Genomic DNA, 22006 nt, shown 5'->3' with positions numbered 1-22006 from the left:
ATTGATATCCAAGCAAAATTTAAAAAAAAACAGGTCTCATGTCCAGTGGAAGATTTTCATCTTTATAAATTAATACTCTGGACATAAACAGTTACTTGACAAAATCCAGCTAGTTTTAAATACCGGTTGTTTGCTCACTTTAGTGTTTCAGCCAAGAAGAAGCTTTGTTGCACATCATCATAGGCTGGCGATGAAGAGTAGACATCTTTAACACCTGAAAATCCCCCGATTACCCTGCAGTACTTGTCGATAGCCTGAAAATAGAAGCATGTTTATCAAAATGCAGTTCCAAACTTCTTCTTTGAGATTCCTGGGTAATTCCATGTACTGTACAAGTATCAACATAAAGTTTCTGCTGGGGAGAAGCTGGAAATGAAGCATGTATTCACAATTATATAAAAAAATCCAAGAACATCAAAGTGCAACAACTAATAATAAATTATAATAATCTTTCTGCAAAATACGAGTAACTGCAGGCACATCAAATATTCTTTCATTAGAAACACAATTGGGTCTTAAACTTTGTTAGAAATAATTTATATCTTTATATCTGAACCACCTTAACTGAAGAAATTTAAAAATGAGTAATGCATCGCCAACTGCTAATTGCAGATGTTTAATTTAATTTGTAACGAGCCTGAACAACAGTAAATTTCATTTTTGAGGGAAAATGTGCAGTGATGAATTTTGATGGACAGATTGTGGATGAAGTTCCCTCTAATATTTGTAACTTGCCAGGAAAGTTTCACTATTATCACTATTAACCATAACATTCCTATTAATTCTGACCCATCAGCATTAATGAGCGAGTACTATTGACAACTTATCACTGGAGGTCAAAGCACAATACATACTTTATGCTCATGACCGAGACAACATTATACTGTAAACGGAACAAAAAGTAATCCCTTTGACACCCAAGAACTAAAAGCTATATTACCTCTGGCGTCATAGATGGCCTTGATATCAGACACCATCAAACACAATGGGATTCGATGCAGATCAAGAACCTAACATAAGAACATAAGAATTAGGAGCAGGAATAGGCCATTTGGCCCATCGAGCCTGCTCCGCCATTCAATGAGATCATGGCTGATCTTCTCCCTCAACACCACTTTCCTGCACTCTTCCCATGTCCCTTGATTCCCTTAAAATCCAAAAATCTATCGCTCTCTGTCTTGAATATACTCAATGACTGTGCCTCCACAGCCTTTTAGGGTACAGAATTCCAAAGATTCACCACCGAGTGAAGAAATTTCTCCTCATCTCAGTCCTAAATTGCCGACCCTTTATTCTGAGACTGTGACCCCAGTCAGGGGAAGCATCCTCCCTGCATCTACCCTGTCAAGCCCTGTAAGAATTTTGTATGTTTTAATACGATCACCTCTCATTCTTCTAAATTCGAGAGAATATAGGACCAGTCTACTCAATCTCTCTCATAGGACAACTCCCCAATCCCAGGAATCAGTCTGGTGAATTTTCATTGCAATCCCTCAATGGCAAGTATATCCTTCCTTAGATAAGGAGACCAAAACTGTACATAATATTCCAGTTGCGGTCTCACTAGGGCCCTATATGATTGCAGTAAGATGTCTTTATTCTTACTGCAATCATATAGGGCCCTGGTGAGACCGCAACTGGAATATTATGTACAGTTTTGGTCTCCTTACCTAAGGAAGGATATACTTGCCATTGAGGGATTGCAATGTATTGCTACCAGTTAGGTTACCCAAACCATATTTACATAGAAACATAGAAAATAGGTGCAGGAGTAGGCCATTCGGCCCTTCGAGCCTGCACCGCCATTCAATGAGTTCATGGCTGAACATGCAACTTCAGTACCCCATTCCTGCTTTCTCGCCATACCTCTTGATCCCCCTAGTAGTAAGGACTACATCTAACTCCTTTTTGAATATATTTAGTGAATTGGCCTCAACAACTTTCTGTGGTAGAGAATTCCACAGGTTCACCACTCTCTGGGTGAAGAAGTTTCTCCTCATCTCAGTCCTAAATGGCTTACCCCTTATCCTTAGACTGTGACCCCTGGTTCTGGACTTCCCCAACATTGGGAACATTCGTCCTGCATCTAACCTATCTAAACCCGTTTCTATGACATCCCCTCTCATTCTTATGAACTCCAGTGAATACAAGTTAAAGTCACCCATGATTACTGCTAATGGGGCACTAATGACAGCGACCGGGCGCAGTGAGATGAACGACTCCCGCTAACTTTGTCGAAAAGTTTGCGGCGACAGTAAGACTTTGTACCGCGATCTCTCTGTTGGACGGAGTATAAATCAAGAAATAATGGAGGCTTGTAAAAAAAGGAACGTCAATAATCATGGGCGATTTTAACATTCATATTGATTGGACAAAGCAAATTGGCCAGGGTAGCCTTGAGGAAGAGTTCACAGAGTGCATCCGGGATAGTTTCCTTGAACAGTATGTTGCAGAACCAATCAGGGAGCAGGCTACCTTAGATCTGGTACTGTGTAATGAGATAGTATTAATAAATGATCTCCTAGTAAAGGATCCTCTAGGAATGAGTGACCATAAAATGGTTGAATTTCAAATTCAGCTGGAGGGCGAGAAAGTTGGATCTCAAACCAGTGTCCCAAGCTTAAATAAAGGAGACTACAAAGGTATGAAGGCAGAGTTGGCTGAAGTGGACTGGGAAAATAGATTAAAGTGTGAGACGGATGATTAGCAGTGGCAGACACTTAAGGAGATATTTCATAACTCGCAACAAAAATATATCCCAATGAGAAGGAAAGACTGTAAGAGAAGGGATAACCATCCTTGGCTAACTAAGGAAATAAGGGATGGTATCAAATTGAAAACAAGGGCATACAATGTGGCTAAGACTAGTGGGAGGCCAGAGGATTGGGAAACTTTTAAAAGCCAACAAAGAACGGCTAAAAAAGAGGGAAGATAGGTTATGAAAGTAAACTAGCATGAAATATAAAAATATAGTTTAAGAGTTTCTACAGGTACACAAAATGGAAGAGTGGCTAAAGTAAATGTTGGTCGCCTAGAGGATGAGACTGGGGAATTAATAATGGAGAACAGGAAAATGACAGACATCGAACAAATATTTTGCATCGGTCTTCATGGTAGAAGACACTAAAACCATCCCAATAGTGGATAATCAAGGGGCTATAGGGAGGAAGGAACCTAATACAATCACGAATAAAGTAGTGCTTGGTAAAATAACGGGACTAAAGGCGGACAAGTCCCCTGGACCTGACGGCTTACATCCTAGGGTCTTAAAAGAAGTGGCTAGAGAGATAGTGGATGCATTGGTTGTAATCTACCAAAATTCCCTGGATTCTGGGACAGTCCCAGCGGATTGGAAAACCGCAAAGGTAACACCCCTATTTAAAAAAGGAGGCAGACAAAAATAACTGGAAACTGTCGACCAGTTAGCCTAATATCTGTCTTGGGAAAATGCTCGAGTCCATTATTAAGGAAGCAGTGGCAGGACATTTGGAAAAACATAATTCAGTCAGGCAGAGTCAGCATGGATTTATGAAAGGGAAGTCATGTTTGACAAATTTGCTGGAGTTCTTTTGAGGATGTAATGAGCATGGTGGATAAAGGGGAACCAGTGGATGTGGTGTATTTGGACTTCCAGAAGGCATTTGACAAGGTGTCACATAAAAGGTTACTGCACAAGATAAAGTTCATGGGGTTGGGGGTAATGTATTAGCATGGATAGAGGATTGGCTAACAGAAAACAGAGAGTCGGGATAAATGATTCATTCTTGGGTTCGCAATCAGAAACTAGTGGGGTGCCGCAGGGATCAGTGCTGGGACCCCAACTACAGGTGGAGGGTCTGAAATCCGGAGTTCCAAAATTTGGAATGTTCCGGAATCCGGATACCGGGCCGATCCGTGGTGGGGTTGTCCAGAAACCGGAAAATGTTCCGAAATCCAGACTTCGCCCCGGCCTTCAACGGCCCGACCTCCTCCCGGCCCTAAGCGGCCCGACCTCGCCCCGGCCCTCGGTGGCCCGACCTCGCCCCGGCCCTCAGTGGCACGATCTCACCCCAGCCTCAGCGGCCCGATCTCGCCCCAGCCCTACCTCGCTCCGGCCCTCAGTGGCCCGACTTCACTGCAACTTCACCCGCTCCGTGCCTCGGCGACCCGACCTCGCCCTGGCCGAGGCTCATCCCTTTCTCCCCCTTACCTTGGCGGACTGACCTCACCCCCTTACCTCGGCTGCCCGATCCCACCTACCTTGGCCCAGGCAAAGACGTTCCAAAATTTGGAAATACCCGGAATCCGAAATGGCCTCGGTCCCGAGGTTTCCGGATTTCGGACGCTCAACCTGTATTTATAATCTATACTGATGAGTTTGGAAGAAGGGACTGAGTGTAACGTAGCCGAGTTTGCTGACGATACAAAGATGGGAGGAAAAGCAATGTGTGAGGAGGACACAAAAAATCTGCATAAGGACACAGACAGGCTAAGTGAGTGGGCAAAAATTTGGGAGATGGGGTATAATGTTGGAAAGTGTGAGGTTATGCACTTTGGTAGAAAAAAAATCAAAGAGCAAGTTATTATTTAAATGGAGAAAGATTGCAAAGTGCTGCAGTACAGCGGGACCTGGGGGTACTTGTGCATGAAACACAAAAGGTTAGTATGCAGGTACAGCAAGTGATCAGGAAGGCCAATGGACTCTTGGCCTTTATTGCAAAGGGGATGGAGTATAGAAGCAGGGAAGTCTTGCTACATTTATACAGGGTATTGGTGAAGCCACACCTGGAATACTACGTACAGTTTTGATTTCCATATTTAAGAAAAGATATACTTGCTTTGAGGCAGTTCAGAGAAAGTTCACTAGGTTGATTTCGGAGATGAGGGGGTTGACTTATGAGGAAATTTTTATTATTTTTAAATGCTTGTGCAGTTTTCAAATTGTTAAATTGAAATATACGGGGCAAGATATCTGTAAGTTGTATTGCTGCAAGATGATCCCTTATGCACAGCAATGCGACAAGCTGGGTGACAATAAATACAAAGCAGCTTCTTCAGAAACAAGGCACTTATTTCTTATATTAGAAACAACCATTAAATAGAATCAAATACAATGTGTACGTTGTGTTTGTTATATCAAACTGGAAGCACAGACAAGATAACAGTATTCCCCCTCCCATCATTTCCATGGCTTTCAAATAACAAGTCTGGGTAAATATTGCATCTTCCACAATGAACAGGAAAATTCTCGAGACCGGTGAGGGCAGTGACCAAGTCTAACTGTATGTGAACAAAGGAGCATGAGGAAGAGAAAGACAAGAAAAAAGATGGAGAGAGGAAAAGAGACAGGGAAAGATCACAAGTGTGTCAGTATAAATAATTAATGTGGATAAGATGGGCTCTCGTGCAGCTACAGAAAGTCATAGAATCATAGAATGGTGCAGCACAGAAGGTGGCCACTCGGCCCATCATGCCTGTGCTTTGAAAGAGCGATCTAATTAGTCCCACTCATATCGTCATCCAACCAAGAGGTACATATAAAAGGGCACAGTTATACTCAGGATTATTTTTACGCAACAATCTAGTAAAAGACATGGATATTAATGGATAAAGAATACTTTTGTTAATGGTACTTTTTAAAAGTCAGTGTCAGCTGAAAGTTATTACCTTTCCTCTACTTTGTGATTTTGCTTTTCTCACCTGAGCTGCCTCCCAGCCCCATTGCCTATATTTGGGGTCATGTGTGAATCTCCACATGTACCAGTAGGTTTCTATCACTTCCGGCCGGAGGATGTAGTACTTCTCATTTTGTCTCAGTGCCACTCCCTCTGTCCCGCCATCAAATTTGAATGCCTCAGGGCCCAACTTTAGCACTGTTTTTTTTAAAAAAAGATGGGAGAAATATAAATTTACACTGTATTATAGAAAGTGAGCAAATCAAAACACAATTCAATAGCTCTGCTCAGAATTCTCAAGTTGTCCCAGTACAGGTCAACGCTCTAGAAAAAAATTAAAACACTTGAACAAAAGAACCAAGACAATTCAGCAGATGAACAGGACCCTGCAGTAGGTTCAAAAGGAATTGAACTTTTACCAGCAATACCAAATAGCTGATCTGCTTTACTGACTAAACAGGGGACAACCAGGCTATTCCTTGCTCTATGCACGATGTTGGAGAGCATGATCCTAGTTATCCACGAGCTCATCTATCAGAAAACGTGTGCAGATCTATTTGGAGCAGAAAAGCCCCTGGCTCAAACTAAATCCTACTTGACTCCTACAAAAAATTAGCCCTGAAAGTGTTGCTCGAGGTGACTGTTATAAGTTTAGGGCTTTAGATATTCTCTTGGGTACAGTGGTATTAGTCTCCCCTGTATGCAGCCTGAGTGTCTTATGTTTAGGGATGTGTCTGTACAGCTGAATATCTAACTGTTCAATGATGTAAACCATGTGTGTAACAATAGTAGCCCCTGTGGTCTGAACTGGATATTCGGGTCTTTTGAATGTGTCCCTTCATGTGCCACTGCAAACTTTTCAAAGATGACTGAGAAATCCTTGGTAAGATGAGGACAGATACAAATGGTCACACTGCTTTAATTTACAATAGAGAGAACGTACAGAGCAACCCTACGGAACTCACCTGTTAGCCCCCACATTATTCATCCTTATCAGTGAAGCTGTCTAATGCATACTAATTAAAACCAAATTATATGCTGTATACTAGAGTCTATCAGGTTCAATTTGGTCAAATTAATTTTACTTCAAATTCGTAACTATGAGGCGCTATTAATCCCGACTAAGTATTTCTGTGGCTGTACCTCTGGTATTTGATGGGAGCGTTTTTTTTGAGCTATCTGAATAAGACGCTAATTAGTGCATCATATGTTCAACTTCAGGGCCTGATCCAAAGCTTTCTTGGGCAGTGGTCATGAAAGTGTCCTTTGTCTAATGGGAAATTAGATGATAAATCTATAAGAACAGCCATTTAAAGGTTGTTAGAATGAGATTTGAACTGAGTTACAAGTAAAAACAACACTTGTAACTCAGTTCAAATCTCATTCTAACAACCTTTAAATGGCTGTTCTTATAGATTTATCATCTAATTCCCCATTAGACAAAGGAGACTTTCATGAACACTGCCCAAGAAAGCTTTGGATCAGGCCTTGAAGTTGAAAATATAATGCACTAATTAGCATCTTATTTAGATAGCTCCATAAAAACACTCCCATCAAATACTGGAGGTACAGCCACAGAAATACTTAATCGATTTACAACAGTTTTAGCAGCATGAATTCTGAGCTATAATCATAATGCTTCTGACAGGGAGTTGTATCTTACCTGTTCTGTCATATGACTGATGACAGGTGTGAGCAATTTCAGCACCAAGCTGCAGGTAATGACCCGCTTTATCATCTGGAGACCCATCTGCTCCGAGAGCAAACATTCCTCCAGCAAAACACGTCAGGTGGCCCATTTTTCTCTCCAGATGACCGTTCTTCCATTCTCCAATAAAAGTCAAGCCACTATTTGACTTCCTGATCAGATGTTTTTCAATAGCCTGTCAGAAATTTAAACAGTAGATTAGAAAGGCAATAATCCAACTGCTACAAATTTCAAGTCTACCTTGGATATTCTCTTGGGTACAGTGGTGCTGGTTATTCTAGTAAATAGTCTGAGTGCCCATACTGCCCAATATCGAATTATATGATTGTATAGCTCAGGGATGCAACAGGACCCCCTTCTGATTTAAACTAGATATTCTGCCTTTCACATGTGTGGACTGAGAAACACTTAGTTGCCAGACATAATTCGGTAAGTGGCTTTATTTCGTAAACAGCAAGTGAACATAGAGAGTAACAGATGTAATGAAGTCTCGCTTACAACCAACTCACTTCTGTTTCATCCTTACAATTAAAAACAGTAACAACTCAGCCCTGTTCCAATTAGTGAGCTAAATACACTTGCTTTTAGTCCATCTTAGCATTGAATCAGACCACGGCATATGCAGGTCATGACCATCTCTCCAGCTCAGCAAGCTTCACCAACTGACTTCTCAGTACGTTGGTCTTTGTTCTCTTCCTTCCTGTCTCACAGGAAATTGTGACTTGGTTCCTGATCCTTTCTCCTGTTTGGGGGTTGGCCACAGAGGCCGCTAATCAAAACTGCTACTCTGCCCCATCCCTCTGAACTAGTTTCATGCAAAATTCAAAAGGAAGGGAAATTTCAAACCACTCAGTGCTATTGCTTGCTGGGAGTACCCGAGATGAGAAAATGACTCCCTTATTGTCCCCAATCATTATGAGTAACAGTTTTAATGACTGGTTCATTAATACATCAATTCCATCTCTGGCCCAACAGATCCATGCTGAAGGAAGATTTCTAAACTTGGTGAACATCCTTTTAAATTAAAATCAGCACCATAACATTATCTAAGTCTTTATCGTGAAGAAAAAATACTGATCCCAACTATGTCAAGTTTTTTCAACCAACATTGTGGGTTTGCAATTACAAATGCTAACAGTTTCTAAGCCATTGGCTTGAAGAATACACTGGCCACTAATCACAATCTTATTTTGGAGCCAGGATATCAGAAACCAGTACGATATCAAAATATACAGTATAAGGTTTAATTTCATAACCCCACACTGCCACAGAACATTACTCAATACAGCAACTCAACTGAGAATTGGTGAAACCGAGTTGGCACTTGTATTGCAACCTGAGAACAGGCCAACGTTTTAAGCGAGCTAATATAAATACGCATTCTTGCTACACAATTATAAATTTGATTGCCTTTACAGAAAATCACAAACTCATGTTCAGCACAGAAAAAGAGTGTTTTATTTTACCTGCATGGCATCATCGTACATTTTCCTTGCTTCTGTATCAGTCTTATCAGATACCAGCCAAGCTTTCAGCAAGTATTCATAAAAACTGTCTCCTAGCCCACCCACAGAGGTATGATCTGCAAAGAAATAGAAAGCCTCATTTTGGATGTAAATTTTGATCATATATTTTTTTTATTCAGCAGTACAATGTTTGTTGATGTTATTTCAGTCAGGTGGATAACTGACTGGTGGATTTCTAGAAATTTGATAAATTTAAACTATTAAAACAGAAAGGAAAGTTCTCAAAGAGCAGACAAAACTGCAAACACAGACAGAAAAAAAGTAAGTCGATAGTTTGGCAAATGGTTGATGCACATAATCAGATGGGGAGATAAGCTGTTAATATATTATCAAAACACTAACTGTTAGTTTAATCTAGATTTAAGGAAATGATATGACTGATCATGAAGTAGGAAGAAATAATTTTATTCAGGGCAAAAAAAATGAGTTCCTAAATAATTAATACAAAGAGTACCAGAAATTAACTTTTAGAATGAGAGATATACACAGATATCAAAAGTTTTCGCATAACTGGCATCACAGAAATAGCTACAAGCATAAAGGCAGATCCATTAAGAGCTAAAACACAAGCAATTTTACAGAGACAGTCTGCGATAGTACATCATGTGATGCAGAATACTTTTGAGGATGGTGTAATAAAAACAGAAAGCTGGAATCATTCAGGTAGTCAGACAGTATCTGTACAGAGAACAGAAGATAGATGTGGACTCGGTCAAAACTGGCTATATTTGAGTTTGTATTTATCAGCCCACAAAACTGATTATTAATATGGGAGAAAGATTTTCTAGTAATTATTGTATAGTTAAGATTTCATGACAAAGGCCAAGGCCAAAAAAAAGATACAACTTGGGGTAACAATTCGGGCTACAGCTGACCTTAGCACCTGTGGCTAGAAAATCAGCCAGGGCTCCTACCTTTGATCACTACATACAGAAATCCCTGCTGGAAAGTGATCAGAATAATCGGTTCAGCTGTGAGGCGCTCAATAGTCAAATAGTCTGCCAATGCTTACAACAGTTACACATGAATCATGACCACTTAAGTGAGATAGTGGACAGTTGTCATGGAACCATATTGTAGCATGAGTGAACTCTTCCAAGAAATGGATAAAAAAATGACACCAAGCAAACGGCACCAAGAGTTGCCAAGGACTATGCAAACAGAACTTTACTCTATCATCTCTCTGCTCCAAGGAGGCACCAAAGCAGTGGAAATGAAGCTTATACTTCCCTTATTTTTTTGGCTCTGTGCATTAATGCTCCCAAATACAGGGAAGCTTCAGCTGTAAATTTCAACAATTTGCGGTCAGCAGCAAAATGACGGAGCTCGCCGCAGACCCCGAAGAAAGCTGCCCACAAAGATCTAGCGATCTGTGGAGAATTTCAGCTCTCCTAACCTTTGTTTGAATCAAGGGTGAAATCGAGCGAATCTCTAGTGTCCAGCAACAGTGATGTCACCAAGCAGGCCGAGCAGCCAATCACATTGAAAAATTCTCAGACAGCAAACCAGCAAGTAAAATGCACAAATTCTAATTTGCTTTTTATAAATTTTACAGAGTGTGAAACAAAGATTGGAACATACGCATAGGATTAAGGTAGAAATTGAAATATAATAAACAAACTTTAAAACATTTTTAAAAAACATGTAATTCTTAATCATATTAATGGAAAAAATTGACATTCTGGAAATATAAAAATTACATTAATTCATATTTCTTTTAAACTAAACCAGGTAGCTGAGAACATGGAATCATGTAGAAAAAGCAGCACTAATCATCAGGGGAAATGTGAACAAGTTCAAAAATGTTAATATGAAGCAAGAAAAAAAATTAAGTTAATTCAAGCATAAGGGCAATAAAAATGCTTCCTCTTGGAATTTTCCTTATATTAATCTTTCACAAAAAATATATAACTCATTTCAGTCAGCATTCACAGCAACAATTCCTGCTGGTGCAAAAATTGGCCTAAAAACATAAAATCACATCATTAAATTAACAGTGCATATTACAAAAAGGCTCCCAGAGGCACTTCAATTAAATAATCTAATCTTGATGTCCGATGATGGGCATAAACAACCTGACATGAATAGAATTTCTGTTCCATCGGTGCTTTCTTTGCTAAAATCTAAACTGGCTTACCGTCGACATTACAACCAGAAAACCTACTTCATTTTATATAGATGTATATAGAATTTACAGCACAGAAAGAGGCCATAAAGCCCAACTGGTCTATGCGCCAGTGTTTATGCTCCACACGAGCCTCCTCCCAGACTACTTTATCTAACTCTATCTAACTTTTTATTCCTTTCTCCTTCATGTAGTTATCTACCTTCCCCTTACATGCATTACAATCACTTAACCTCACTCTCCTTTTGATCTGGTGTGAATTAGATTGTGTTCATTTAATAATTGTGAATTAGGATGACAAGGTTTGCCATGAAAACTATTCAAACCCCCAAATATCTGATGGCCATTTTCATTCCTTGATATATTTAAGTTTTTTTTCACATTAGTATTTTTTAATTTTTGTAATGCAAGACTAGATTTTTTAAATGTTTGTTTTTAGGTGACTTTTAATATAAAAAGTTCAGCATATTTTTGAAAAAGTGCCTCTTAATTATTTATACAGTTAAATAAATTGAGTATAACATGCTGTGGTGCCTGGGCTATATACAAGAGACTATTCAAACTAACAGTGATTGCAGACGTTACCTTCTCATTAGCATTCTATGTGATACTCCTCAGGAATCGTTTATGATTTGTCTGGTGCAAAGGCAGACTAAAATGTAATTTTTGATTATTGTCACATGTTAAAATAGGCTGGTTGCTAAGCGTGGAAGCTGCAGGTGGTGATGCAGATGTCACAAGTTATCATAAAACTGTTTACTCAGATAGTGACTCTATGAATTGTGTGTGCTTCACTTCTTCAAAAAAGATCAAGCAGAAAAATGTCCCAGGCCTGCCTGCTAGTTCTTTAGTCCTGCCATGGTTATAAAATTCTATGAGCATTTGGGCTTACATATTCTACCTGCATGACAAACCTTGGGCCCAAGTTTCGGAGTGCGCCTAGAACGGTGCAGCCCCGACCTGGACGCCCGTTTATCGCGCCACAAAGTGCGCCTAAAAAAAACTTCCAGATTCTCCGGCTCCCTGCTGGTCCTCTGGCCCTCGGCGCGGCGCAGCATGAGCTGTAGGGAGCGGAGCTAGATCCCTGCGCTGAAAACAGTGCCGGGACCTCTGCACATGCGCGCTACAGTGGGCGCGCATGTGCAGTAGCTCCAGGCGCCCAAAGCTGTGTGGGAGGGGCCCGAAGCACGCAGCCCCTAGCCTTGGCCGAATGGCCTCACTGGGGCTGCGTGCATAAGGCTGCCTCCCACGCCCAGCTCCTACTTCCTCCCGACCCGACTCCCGCTCCCCCCCCCCCGGGACCCGACCCGCGCCCCCCCCACCTCCGACCCGAAACGAACTCCCTCCCTCCCCGCACCGGCCCCGACCCAACGCCACCTACCTGTAAATCTGGTGCTGGGGACGGGCCCTGCCCGAAGTCTTGGGCCCGGCCGCCTCCCCCCCCCCTTTCTCCTCTCCCTTCCCCTTCTCCCCCCCTATTCTCCTCTCCCTTCTCCCACCCTTCCCCTCTCCCCACTTCCCCTTCTCTCCCCCCCCCCCTCCCCTCACTGTCAGAGACACAGACAGACAGAGAGTGAGAGACACACACAGACAGACAGAAATAGAGACACTGACAGAGACACACTGTGGGGGGGGGGGGGGCATCCCAGCACGCTGTTGGAGGGCTCCCGGTGCTGCAGTCGGTAAGTAGAAAATGTTTTATTTATTGATTTAAAAAAATTATTTCTTATTAATTTTTTTTGATTGATTTATTGGTTGATTTATTGATGTTTTTATCATTTATTATTGATGATGGCTCTTTATTTGTAAAACTGAAGTGTTTAATGTTTGTAAACTTCCCTTTAAACCCCACCCATTTCCTACGCTTGATTTGTAACCTACGCCTGATTTTCTAAAGTGTAGACAAGGTTTTTTCGAGCGTACAAAAATCTTCACTTACTCCATTCTAAGTTAGTTTGGAGTAAGTTTTCACTGCCGAAACTTTGAAAACAGGCGTAAGTGGCCGGACACGCTCCCTTTTGAAAAAAAAATTCTGTTCCAAAGTGAAACTGTTCTAACTGACGAGAACTGGAGCAAAATAAATGCCGAGAATATTGAATTTCTAAGATACTCCGTTCTACACCAGTTGCTCCAAAAAATCAGGAGCAACTGAGGCCGAAACTTGGGCCCCTTGAGAGCACACAGAAAATGCATTGGCTTTTTAAAAATTAATTCATGAGATGTTCGCATTGCTGACAAGGCCAGCATTTGTTGCCCATCCCTAATTTCCCTCGAGAAGGTGGTGATGAGCAGTCCTCTTGATAACTGAGTGGCTTGCTAGGCCATTTCCAAGAGCAGTTAAGAATCAACCACATTGCTGTGGGACTGGAATCACCTATAGGCCAGATCAGGTAAGGACAGCAGATTTCCTTCCTGAAAGGACATTAGTGAATCAATGGGTTTTTACGACAATTAAGTTTCATGGCCATTACAGATACTAGCTTTTTAAAATTCCAGATTTATTTAACTGAATTTAATTTCCCCAGCTGTCTTGGTGGCATTTTAACTCTTTTCTCCGGATCATTAATCCAGGCATCTGGATTACGAGTCCAGTAACAATGCTACTATGCTACCGTTTGTTGGAATAGGTAGGAGGGGAGCCAAGCTAGGACAGTGCCACGGAGATGAACCACAAAAGAGAAACAATGAAGGAGAATGGTGTGCCCAGTGTTGTGGAGAAGTCCAGGAGGACAAAGAGATATACTGCACTGCAAACACAGCCTCTTTGGTGGCTTTGACAAATGTTGTTTTGGTGCTCTTTACCATAGTTTACATATACATGTGTACACAAATATTCTCTGATAATATAACAAGTCAGCAGAATAGAACTTTTTAAAAATACATTTAATCTTTCATTTCCACCATCTGCAACACTTTTTTTTTTAAAAAAGAGGACAATGAAATTGAAGCTTAATGGGTTTGCTAAATCTATGGAGGGTGGGTACTAGAAGCATAGAGGATGAGACTAGCTGACTGGGTCCAATGTAGCAATTAAGGTAGACTGTGGAAACTTACATAATGTAGGTCCAAAGGAATTTTCTGTGTAGAATGGATTGATAAAGTAAAGAAAAACATGACAATGAAAACATTGTTTTTAAAGTAACATGGTATTCCAGCTAGCAACCATTTATATTGTCTCCACCTTCCATTTTTCTCCTCACCATCACTTCATTAACTAGCAGATGATTAGTTACGTAAGAATATAACAATTAGGAGCAGGAGTAGGCCATTCGGCCTCGTGAACCTGCTTAGCCATTCAATACGATCATGTTTGATCTTCTACCTCAACTTCACTTTCCTGCACTATCCCCATATCCCTCCATCTCTGTCTTGAATATACTCAACGACTGAACCTCCACAGCTCTCTGGGGTAGAGAATTCTCTACTCCCTCAATGGCAAGTATATCCTTCCTTAGGTAAGGCAACCAAAACTGTACACAATACTTTGGGTGCGGTCTCACCAGGGCCCTATATAACTCCAGTAAGATGTGTTTACTCTTATACTCTAATCCTCTTGTGATAAAAGCCAACATACCAATTGCTTTCTGTACCTGCATGTTAACTTTCAGTGCTTTGTGTACAAGAACACTCAGGTCCCTCTGAGCACCATTTCCCAATCTCTCACCATTTAAAAAATATGCTGCATTTCTATTTTTCCTACCAAAGTGGATAACTTCACATTTCTCCACATTATGTGCCATGTTCTTGCCCACTTACTTAGCCTGTCTATATCCCCTTGAAGCCTATTTGCATCTTCCTCACAACTTACATTCCCACCTAACTTTGTACCATCAGCAAACTTGGATATATAAAATTTGGTTCCCTCATTCAAATCTTGGATATAGATTGTGAATAGCTGGGGTTCAAGAATCGATCCTTGTGGTACCCCACTAATTACACAGCCTGCCAACCCGAAAATTACCCGTTTATTCCAACTCTCTATTTTCTGTCTGTTAACCAATCCTCAATCCATGCTAGTATATTACCCCCAATCCTCTGAGCCCGAATTTTGTTTAACAACCTCTTTTGTGGCATCTTATCGAATGCCTTCTGAAAATCCAAATACACCAGACACTGGTTCCCCCATATCTATTCTGCTAATTACAACTTCAAAAACTCGAACAGATTTGTCAAACATGATTTCCCTTTCATAAATCCGAGTTGACTCTGCTCAATCCTATTATTCTTTTCTAAGTGCCCTGTTACCATATCCTTAATAACAGATTCTAGCATTTTCCCAACTACTGATGTCAAGCTAACTTATTTGTAGTTCCTTGTTTTCGCTCTCCCTTCTTTCTTAAATAGCAGGGTTACATTTGCTACCTTCCAATCCATGGGAACCGTTCTTGAATCTACGAAATTTTGGAAGATGACCAATGCATCTACTATCTCTATAGCCACCTCTTTTAGTGGCTGGTGTGCAACGGCCACCACACATAAAAAAAATCCACGCACAGGCATCTTCTACCCTTCAAGATTTAGCTTGGGGCCTGGAATTTTAGGTCCTTCATTGAAACACCTGTGAACCTTTTGACGTGGAAGCAAGTCATCCTCGATTCAAGGGACTGCCGATGATGATGAGCCACCTCTTTCAAAATCCTAGGATGTAGGCCATTAGGTCCAGGGGATTTATCAGCTTTCAGTCCCATTAATTTCTCCAGTACTATTTTTTTACTAATACTAATTTCTTTGTTCCTCATTCTTGCTCGACCCTTGGTTCTCCACTATTTCCGGGAGGTTTCTTGCGTCGTCTTCCGTGAAGACCAGACGCAAGGAGCCCGAACTTGGTGGCCTTACCGCCCGCTGCTGCCGAGTTTTTTGGGCGGTCTCCCCTCGGTGCCATTTTCCACTAGGCCTCCCGCCGGCGGGAGGGGAGGACCGCTGGGAACCGCCCGCTAGCATGCAAAGCGCGCAAGTGTTCTGCCGCCCGCTGAGCTGCCAGATTCCTATGGGCGGGAGTTGGCGGTAGCAAGGGGAAGGACCGCTGCGTGGAGGCAGGTCTAACCCCAACGGTAAGTATGAAGACCTGCAAAAAAAGGTTCTTTTATTTGGAATAACATTAACACCATGTACATACATGAAACCCATGGGGACATCTTTCATCAGTGGGTTTTCCGGTGGCATTTCCCACTCCTCTGCCTCATCCCCCTCACTCGCCTACTGCTCCTCCTCAATGGTTCCTCCGAGCCTGCAGTTCTTTCATTTTTTTTCAGTGATTTATGTGAATGGGGTCCCCTGAAGATTTTCCAGTGTTTTATTTTGTGTGAATTTTTATTTTTTATATGCTCGCCCTTCCCTGGACCCGACTCAATCCTCGGCGGCACTTTGACGAGGATTGGGAGCTCCCGCCCGCTGCTGCCGAGATTCACGGCGCAAGTCCCTTTTTTGCCGCCAAGCAGTCATTCAAGGACTTTTTTTTTTTAAACGAAACTCCCACCCAAAGTACCGTCGGGTATCTCGCTGGTCCTTTGGCCGGCACTTGGGCAGAACTTAGCTTCCGCCAAGTTCGGGCCCAAGGTATTTGTTTCATTTCTCTGCCATTTCCTTATTCCCCATTATAATTTTTCCTGTCTCAGCCTGTAAGGGGATCCCCATTTACTTTTGCTAATCTTTTCCTTTTTACATACCTTTAGAAGATTTTACCGTCTTTTTTTTTATGTCTCTCGCTAGTTTATTCTCATATTCTATTTTCCCTTTCTTTATAAATTTCTTGGTCCTCCTTTGCTGAATTCTAAAATCCTCCCAATCCTCAGGCTTACTGCTTTTTTTTGGCAACATTATACGGTTGGACCACTTTTCCCGTGGGTTTTTTGTGCCTTAAAGGAATGTATATTTGTTGTAAGTTATGTATTCATTCTTTAAATGCTAGCCATTGCTTGTCGACTGTCATACCTTTTAATATAGTTTCCCAATCTACCGTAGCCAACTTGCCCCTCATACCTACGTAGTTTGCTTTGTTTAGATTCAAGACCCTAGTTTCGGATTGAACTAAATCACTTTCAAACTTAATATAAAATTCTATCATATTATAGTCACTCTTCCCTAAAGACCACTTTACTACAAGGTTATTAATTAACCTTTTCTCATTGCACAATACTAGATGTAAAATAGCCGGTTCCGCAACGTACTGATCTAGAAAACTATCTTGTATACATTCCATGAATTCGTCCTCCACACTATTACTGCAAATTTGGTTTGCCCAGTCGATATGTAGATTAAAGTCCCCCATAATTACTGTATTACCCTTGTTACATGTACCTCTAATTTCCTGATTTATACTGTGCCCTATATTACCACTACTGTTTGGGGGCCTAAAACAACTCCCTCCAATGTTTTCTGCCCCTTGCTGTTTCTTAGCTCCACCTAAACTGATTTTCAGAGCCAAGATCCTTTCTCTCTACTGTCTTTATTCCATCCTTTATTATCAAGGCTACCCTTCCACCTTTATCATTTTGCCTATCTCTTCCAAAAGTTAAGTATCCTGGAATATTTAGTTTCCAGCCTTGGTCACTTTGCAACCACGGCTATTAGATCAAACCTATTAATTTCTATCTGCGCTTTTAATTCGTCTATTTTGTTGCGAATGTTTTGCGCATTCAGATATAGTGCCTTTGGTTTGCCTTTTTCTATTTTTCCCTGATGTTCACCTGTGGATATGTGAAACTGTATAAGCAATAAAGGCAGTGAAGTGAACTGGATATTAAATGTATACAGACATTAAAGTCGAGAAGTTGAGAACGTGGGAATTATATATGGACAGTATAAGCTAACAAAGAATTCATGGAGGAATAGGCATGAAAATCTCAGACTCGAGACTGCAAAATGTTACAATACTAGCACATATTGAAACAAAACCCACAGCTTGCAGAAAAACCTCAAGGTCTTATTAAATCATGTTATTAACCTGAAACATTAACAGAAGGTCTTTGTTTAAAATCAGACCATACTTAGGTCGGCTTATAAGTGGACAAAGGGAAAGAGGGATCAAAAGGGATAGGCTGAACTAGGATGTCACTCTAGCCCTATCTTGTTATCTTTTGCCGAAAATGTATAACCGTCGTCCCTTTACAATGTAACGTCACTTTGTCCGTAGGAAGTGAGTGCGTTCTATCAGAGTTGCATTCCTTCTGTCTGATAAGGTCCCCGATCGGGATTTGCTTTTTAAATAAAAGCTTTTTCTGTTTAAAGCACAATCGGTATTCGACTCAGTGATTTCACTGAACCAGATTGAGGGAAAAGAATCCACATTTACACACCTTAGTCACTGATGCCCTATTATCTTTGTTACTCTCTGTCCTTTCCTGACCCACTCTGCTCATCTTTCATCCAAAACTCTCCTCTGCTCTAGAGCCTTGACATTTCTCTTGCTGCTTTTAAATTTACTCTTTCCTGAATCTTCCGCCCCCTGCGCCGCCCCTCCCCCCCCCCCCACTTTTCATTAGTTTAAAGCCATCTACTAACCTAGTTAGTCGATTTGCCAGGGCACTGGCTCTAGCCTGTGGAGCCCATCAAGTGGAGCCCGCCCCAATGGAACAGTTCCCGCTTTACCCAGTACTGGTGCCAGTACTCCACGAAGCAAAACCCCTGCCTCCCACTCCATTTAAGACCGCTCTGTGCAGACCGCACAGGTGAGGCACACTGCATGAATAATGGTAGTCCTGGTTAACATTATAGCTGGGAGATAGATGCTCAACCATCTGAACCATCAAAGTACATTATTTACTTTATCTCCTGAGAATTATAATAGTGATACCTATCCCAAAAGTGATAAAGACTTTCAATGGGATATTTAGGATACACTACATTGATTTAGTTAAAGCATCATTCTTTTATTTATAGATAATTCAGATTTCAAAAAACATGTGGATTCTATCAAAGTTAATTATGTACCACAAAATGTCGATAAATATAATCTACCAACAATAGTGACTAAGGGCCCAAATTTCCCCTTGAATTGCACCGTTTTTTTTGGTGTAATTTGATTTTTCTGGTGCATCTTTTTAGTTGCAAATATGGCCATTTAAATTGCGCCAGTGTAAGTGAGTTAGTTAGGTTTTTTGTTAGGTCAGTTTTTTTTTCAAAAGGGTGCGTTGCCAGCCACTCACACCATTTATGCCAATTTGGCCAGAAAAACATTGTACTAAACTAAATTAGGGCAGCGTATGTGTCCACTTTTGTCCACACAGAAAGACCTTACTTACAGTTAAGGAATCGGCGCAAGTAACATTTCAAGCACCAAACAAAGCACAAGCAATAATAACCATTCAATAAAAAAAGAACTGAAGTAAATAATTAAATTAACAAATAAAGAGCTGAAGTAAATCCTACCTTCAACTAAACTCGGCAGCGACTGGCCGTGCGGGAGTCCCTTCAGCCTGGGATAGGGGAGGGAGAACACGGCTGTGGCCCCATCAATTTTCAACTCTTTTCGGGCGGGAATTTTTTCCCTTTTTGCCCATTTTTCGGGTTTTTGGTCAGGCTTCAAAAACAGCAGCCTGAAACCTGGCAGAGGCATGGAACTTCGGTTCCCTCGCGTGTGGGACCGCAGATGACGCCATTTAGCCCCGAAATGAGTTTGGAGATCAGCTGACATGCCCGAGTTCAGCCCTGGGGTCGTAGGTCGTAGGCAGAAAGGTATTATGTCGGCGCCGGCCGGCATCTCCAGCACAACAACATGCACATCGATGACCTCAAGACCAACCCGGGCAGCCTAGTACAGGCGGACGGACAGGGGGTGGGTGCACAAGTGCGCTGGAGCCCGGGCTCGGCTCACACCGTTCTGGAGACCCGATTCAGAGAGCGAGCGCCAGAGGGACAGGCGACATCAGAGCGAGAGCGAAAGATAGAAAGGCCAGAAGCAGTGGCTGGGCAGCGTGGAGTGTCGGAGGATGAAAGCAGGCAGCAGTGATGGAGGCGGGACGTATGGGGACTGACTTGAGCGCACTCTCAACGGTCGACAAGTGTGCAAGAGCCAGGCGGGCCATGTGTGGAAAGACACCAAGGTCCAGTGCAACACAGGGCACTCCAGAGACTCTTTGGCAAACCGCCACCCAACCAAAACGAACTCAAAGCCAGCCCAGCATGGCAAGCGATGTCACTACACGACAAGCTATCCTCGGTCCAAACCACTAGACTGCAGCCAAAGACGACCAACCCCTTCCCTACCCTTTCTCTCGCCCCAATCAAAACTCAGTCGCACCAACTTGTTTCTTGCAGCCCTCAGCGGTCGGCCTGTGCGACAGGCCATTCGGCCTGGGATAGGGGCTGGACGCGTTCTGCAGGTATCATCATCACAATCATGGGACGGAGCTACTGCGCATGCGCGATCGCTCTACTGTGCATGTGCACAGCTGCTGGCATTGTTTTCGGCGCAGGGCTGTACTCCACGAGGAGTGCCGCGCCAGGACCAGGGACATACGGCGCTGTTTCCAGTGCACAAAGTCGGCACATCTCAAGAGAATGCGCCGAAAAAAGGGGTTGGGGAAATTTGGGCCCAATAAGACTGCAGTAAAATCCCATGTTTGGCTTAGGCAGACTACACTGCACTAAGCATGCTGTATATCCACCACGGAAGACAAGCCAATAATTTACAGCATGATGGACTAGGGCAGATTTTCCTCATATTGTATGTATGTGAGTGTAAAAGATTGTCGGAGTACAGTGCATAGAGCAAAATCGGGCAGGAACGATTGCATGCCCAATTTTCTGTCTATTTAAATCAATGGGCAGTAAAATTGCACAGGCTTCACGACAGGTGTGTGAGCCTCCCTGCACTGCATGCAGGCGATCCTTTATGCACAAATGCAGCAAGAGGAAAATATATCCCGCTATCATACAAAAGGGTCGGCTGTGGGCTAAGTATTTTTGAGGGCCCAGCAGGAGCAGCTATGCTCCTCCGCGGCCCACCAAAAAAACCCATCCTGGGCTGTTTTCTGAGCGGCCTCCAGCATTCCCTTTAAGGAATGCTGGTTAGGCCACTTAATGCCTGGTACAACTGTGCTGAGTGTGCACAGTGCAATCTTCATTCATTTGAACATTTTACAGGGCAGTACATGAAGACTGGACAACGAACCAAACCAATGGCATGACTAGGTAATATAATCTTGGAATGTCTGTTTCATTGTTATTCCAGTTCATTATCTCATATGTTTAAGGATAGACCCATTTTGGAACACAAAAACTTCAATTGTATCCCAATTGTATTGAAATCTATAGCATCCATGCAGCTGAAGCTGGCATTAAGAAATTGAGGGGCAGTATTAAACTTCAATTAAGCTAAATTAAACAAATAAAACAGCAATATATTAAAGCTTTTATCTAAAGAAAGAAAGAAAGAAAGAAAGAAAGAAAGATTGGATTATCATGCCTTTCACAACCACCGGACATCTCAAAGTGCTTTACAGCCAATGTACTTTGGAGTGTAGTCGCTGTTATAATGTAGGAAATTTGGCAGCCAATTTGCGCACAAGCAAGCTCCCACAAACAGCGATGTGTAATGACCTGAAAATCAATTTCTTTTAATGTCATGTGATTGAGGGATAAATATTGGCCAGGACACGGGGATAACTCCTCTGCTCTTCTTCAAAATAGTGCCATGGAATCTTTTACATCAACCTGAGAGCAGACGGGGCTTCGGTTCAACATCTCATCCGAAAGACGGCACCTCCGACAGTGCAGCGCACCCTCAGCACTGCACTGGAGTGTCAGCCTAGATTTTTTTGTACTCAAGTCCCTGGAGTGAGACATGAACCCACAACCTTCTGACTCAGAGGTGAGTGTGCTGCCGACTTAGCCACAGCTGACACTACATCTAGAACTACATGCAAACTATTCTTTAAACAAGCTACAAAATTTCAGATCAAGATGCAGCTCATCACTGATGGAACCTAGAATTACTGTATGCTGAATAAAATGGATATTGATTACAACAATCTCAATTGTTTTGGAGTAATTT

At 42.0% G+C, this 22006-nt stretch overlaps 1 protein-coding gene across 3 annotated transcripts in view; it reads right to left on the bottom strand.

Moving 5' to 3' along the window:
* Window positions 1-22006, bottom strand: part of man1a2 (mannosidase, alpha, class 1A, member 2) — a 253330-nt gene that overhangs the window by 9781 nt on the left and 221543 nt on the right. For all 3 annotated transcript variants that reach the window (XM_070893497.1, XM_070893496.1, XM_070893499.1), the window contains 4 exons: window positions 8829-8944; window positions 7318-7537; window positions 5680-5852; window positions 139-254 (listed from right to left, as the gene is read on the bottom strand). In XM_070893497.1, coding sequence (XP_070749598.1) covers window positions 139-254; window positions 5680-5852; window positions 7318-7537; window positions 8829-8944 — 625 coding nt within the window. The remainder of the gene's footprint in view (window positions 1-138; window positions 255-5679; window positions 5853-7317; window positions 7538-8828; window positions 8945-22006) is intronic.

This window comes from Pristiophorus japonicus, chromosome 11 (assembly GCF_044704955.1).
Source record: "Pristiophorus japonicus isolate sPriJap1 chromosome 11, sPriJap1.hap1, whole genome shotgun sequence".
NCBI classification, from domain to species: domain Eukaryota; kingdom Metazoa; phylum Chordata; class Chondrichthyes; family Pristiophoridae; genus Pristiophorus; species Pristiophorus japonicus.
Note: the sequence above shows the minus strand (reverse complement) of the source record. Positions and strands in the feature narration are given on the sequence as shown.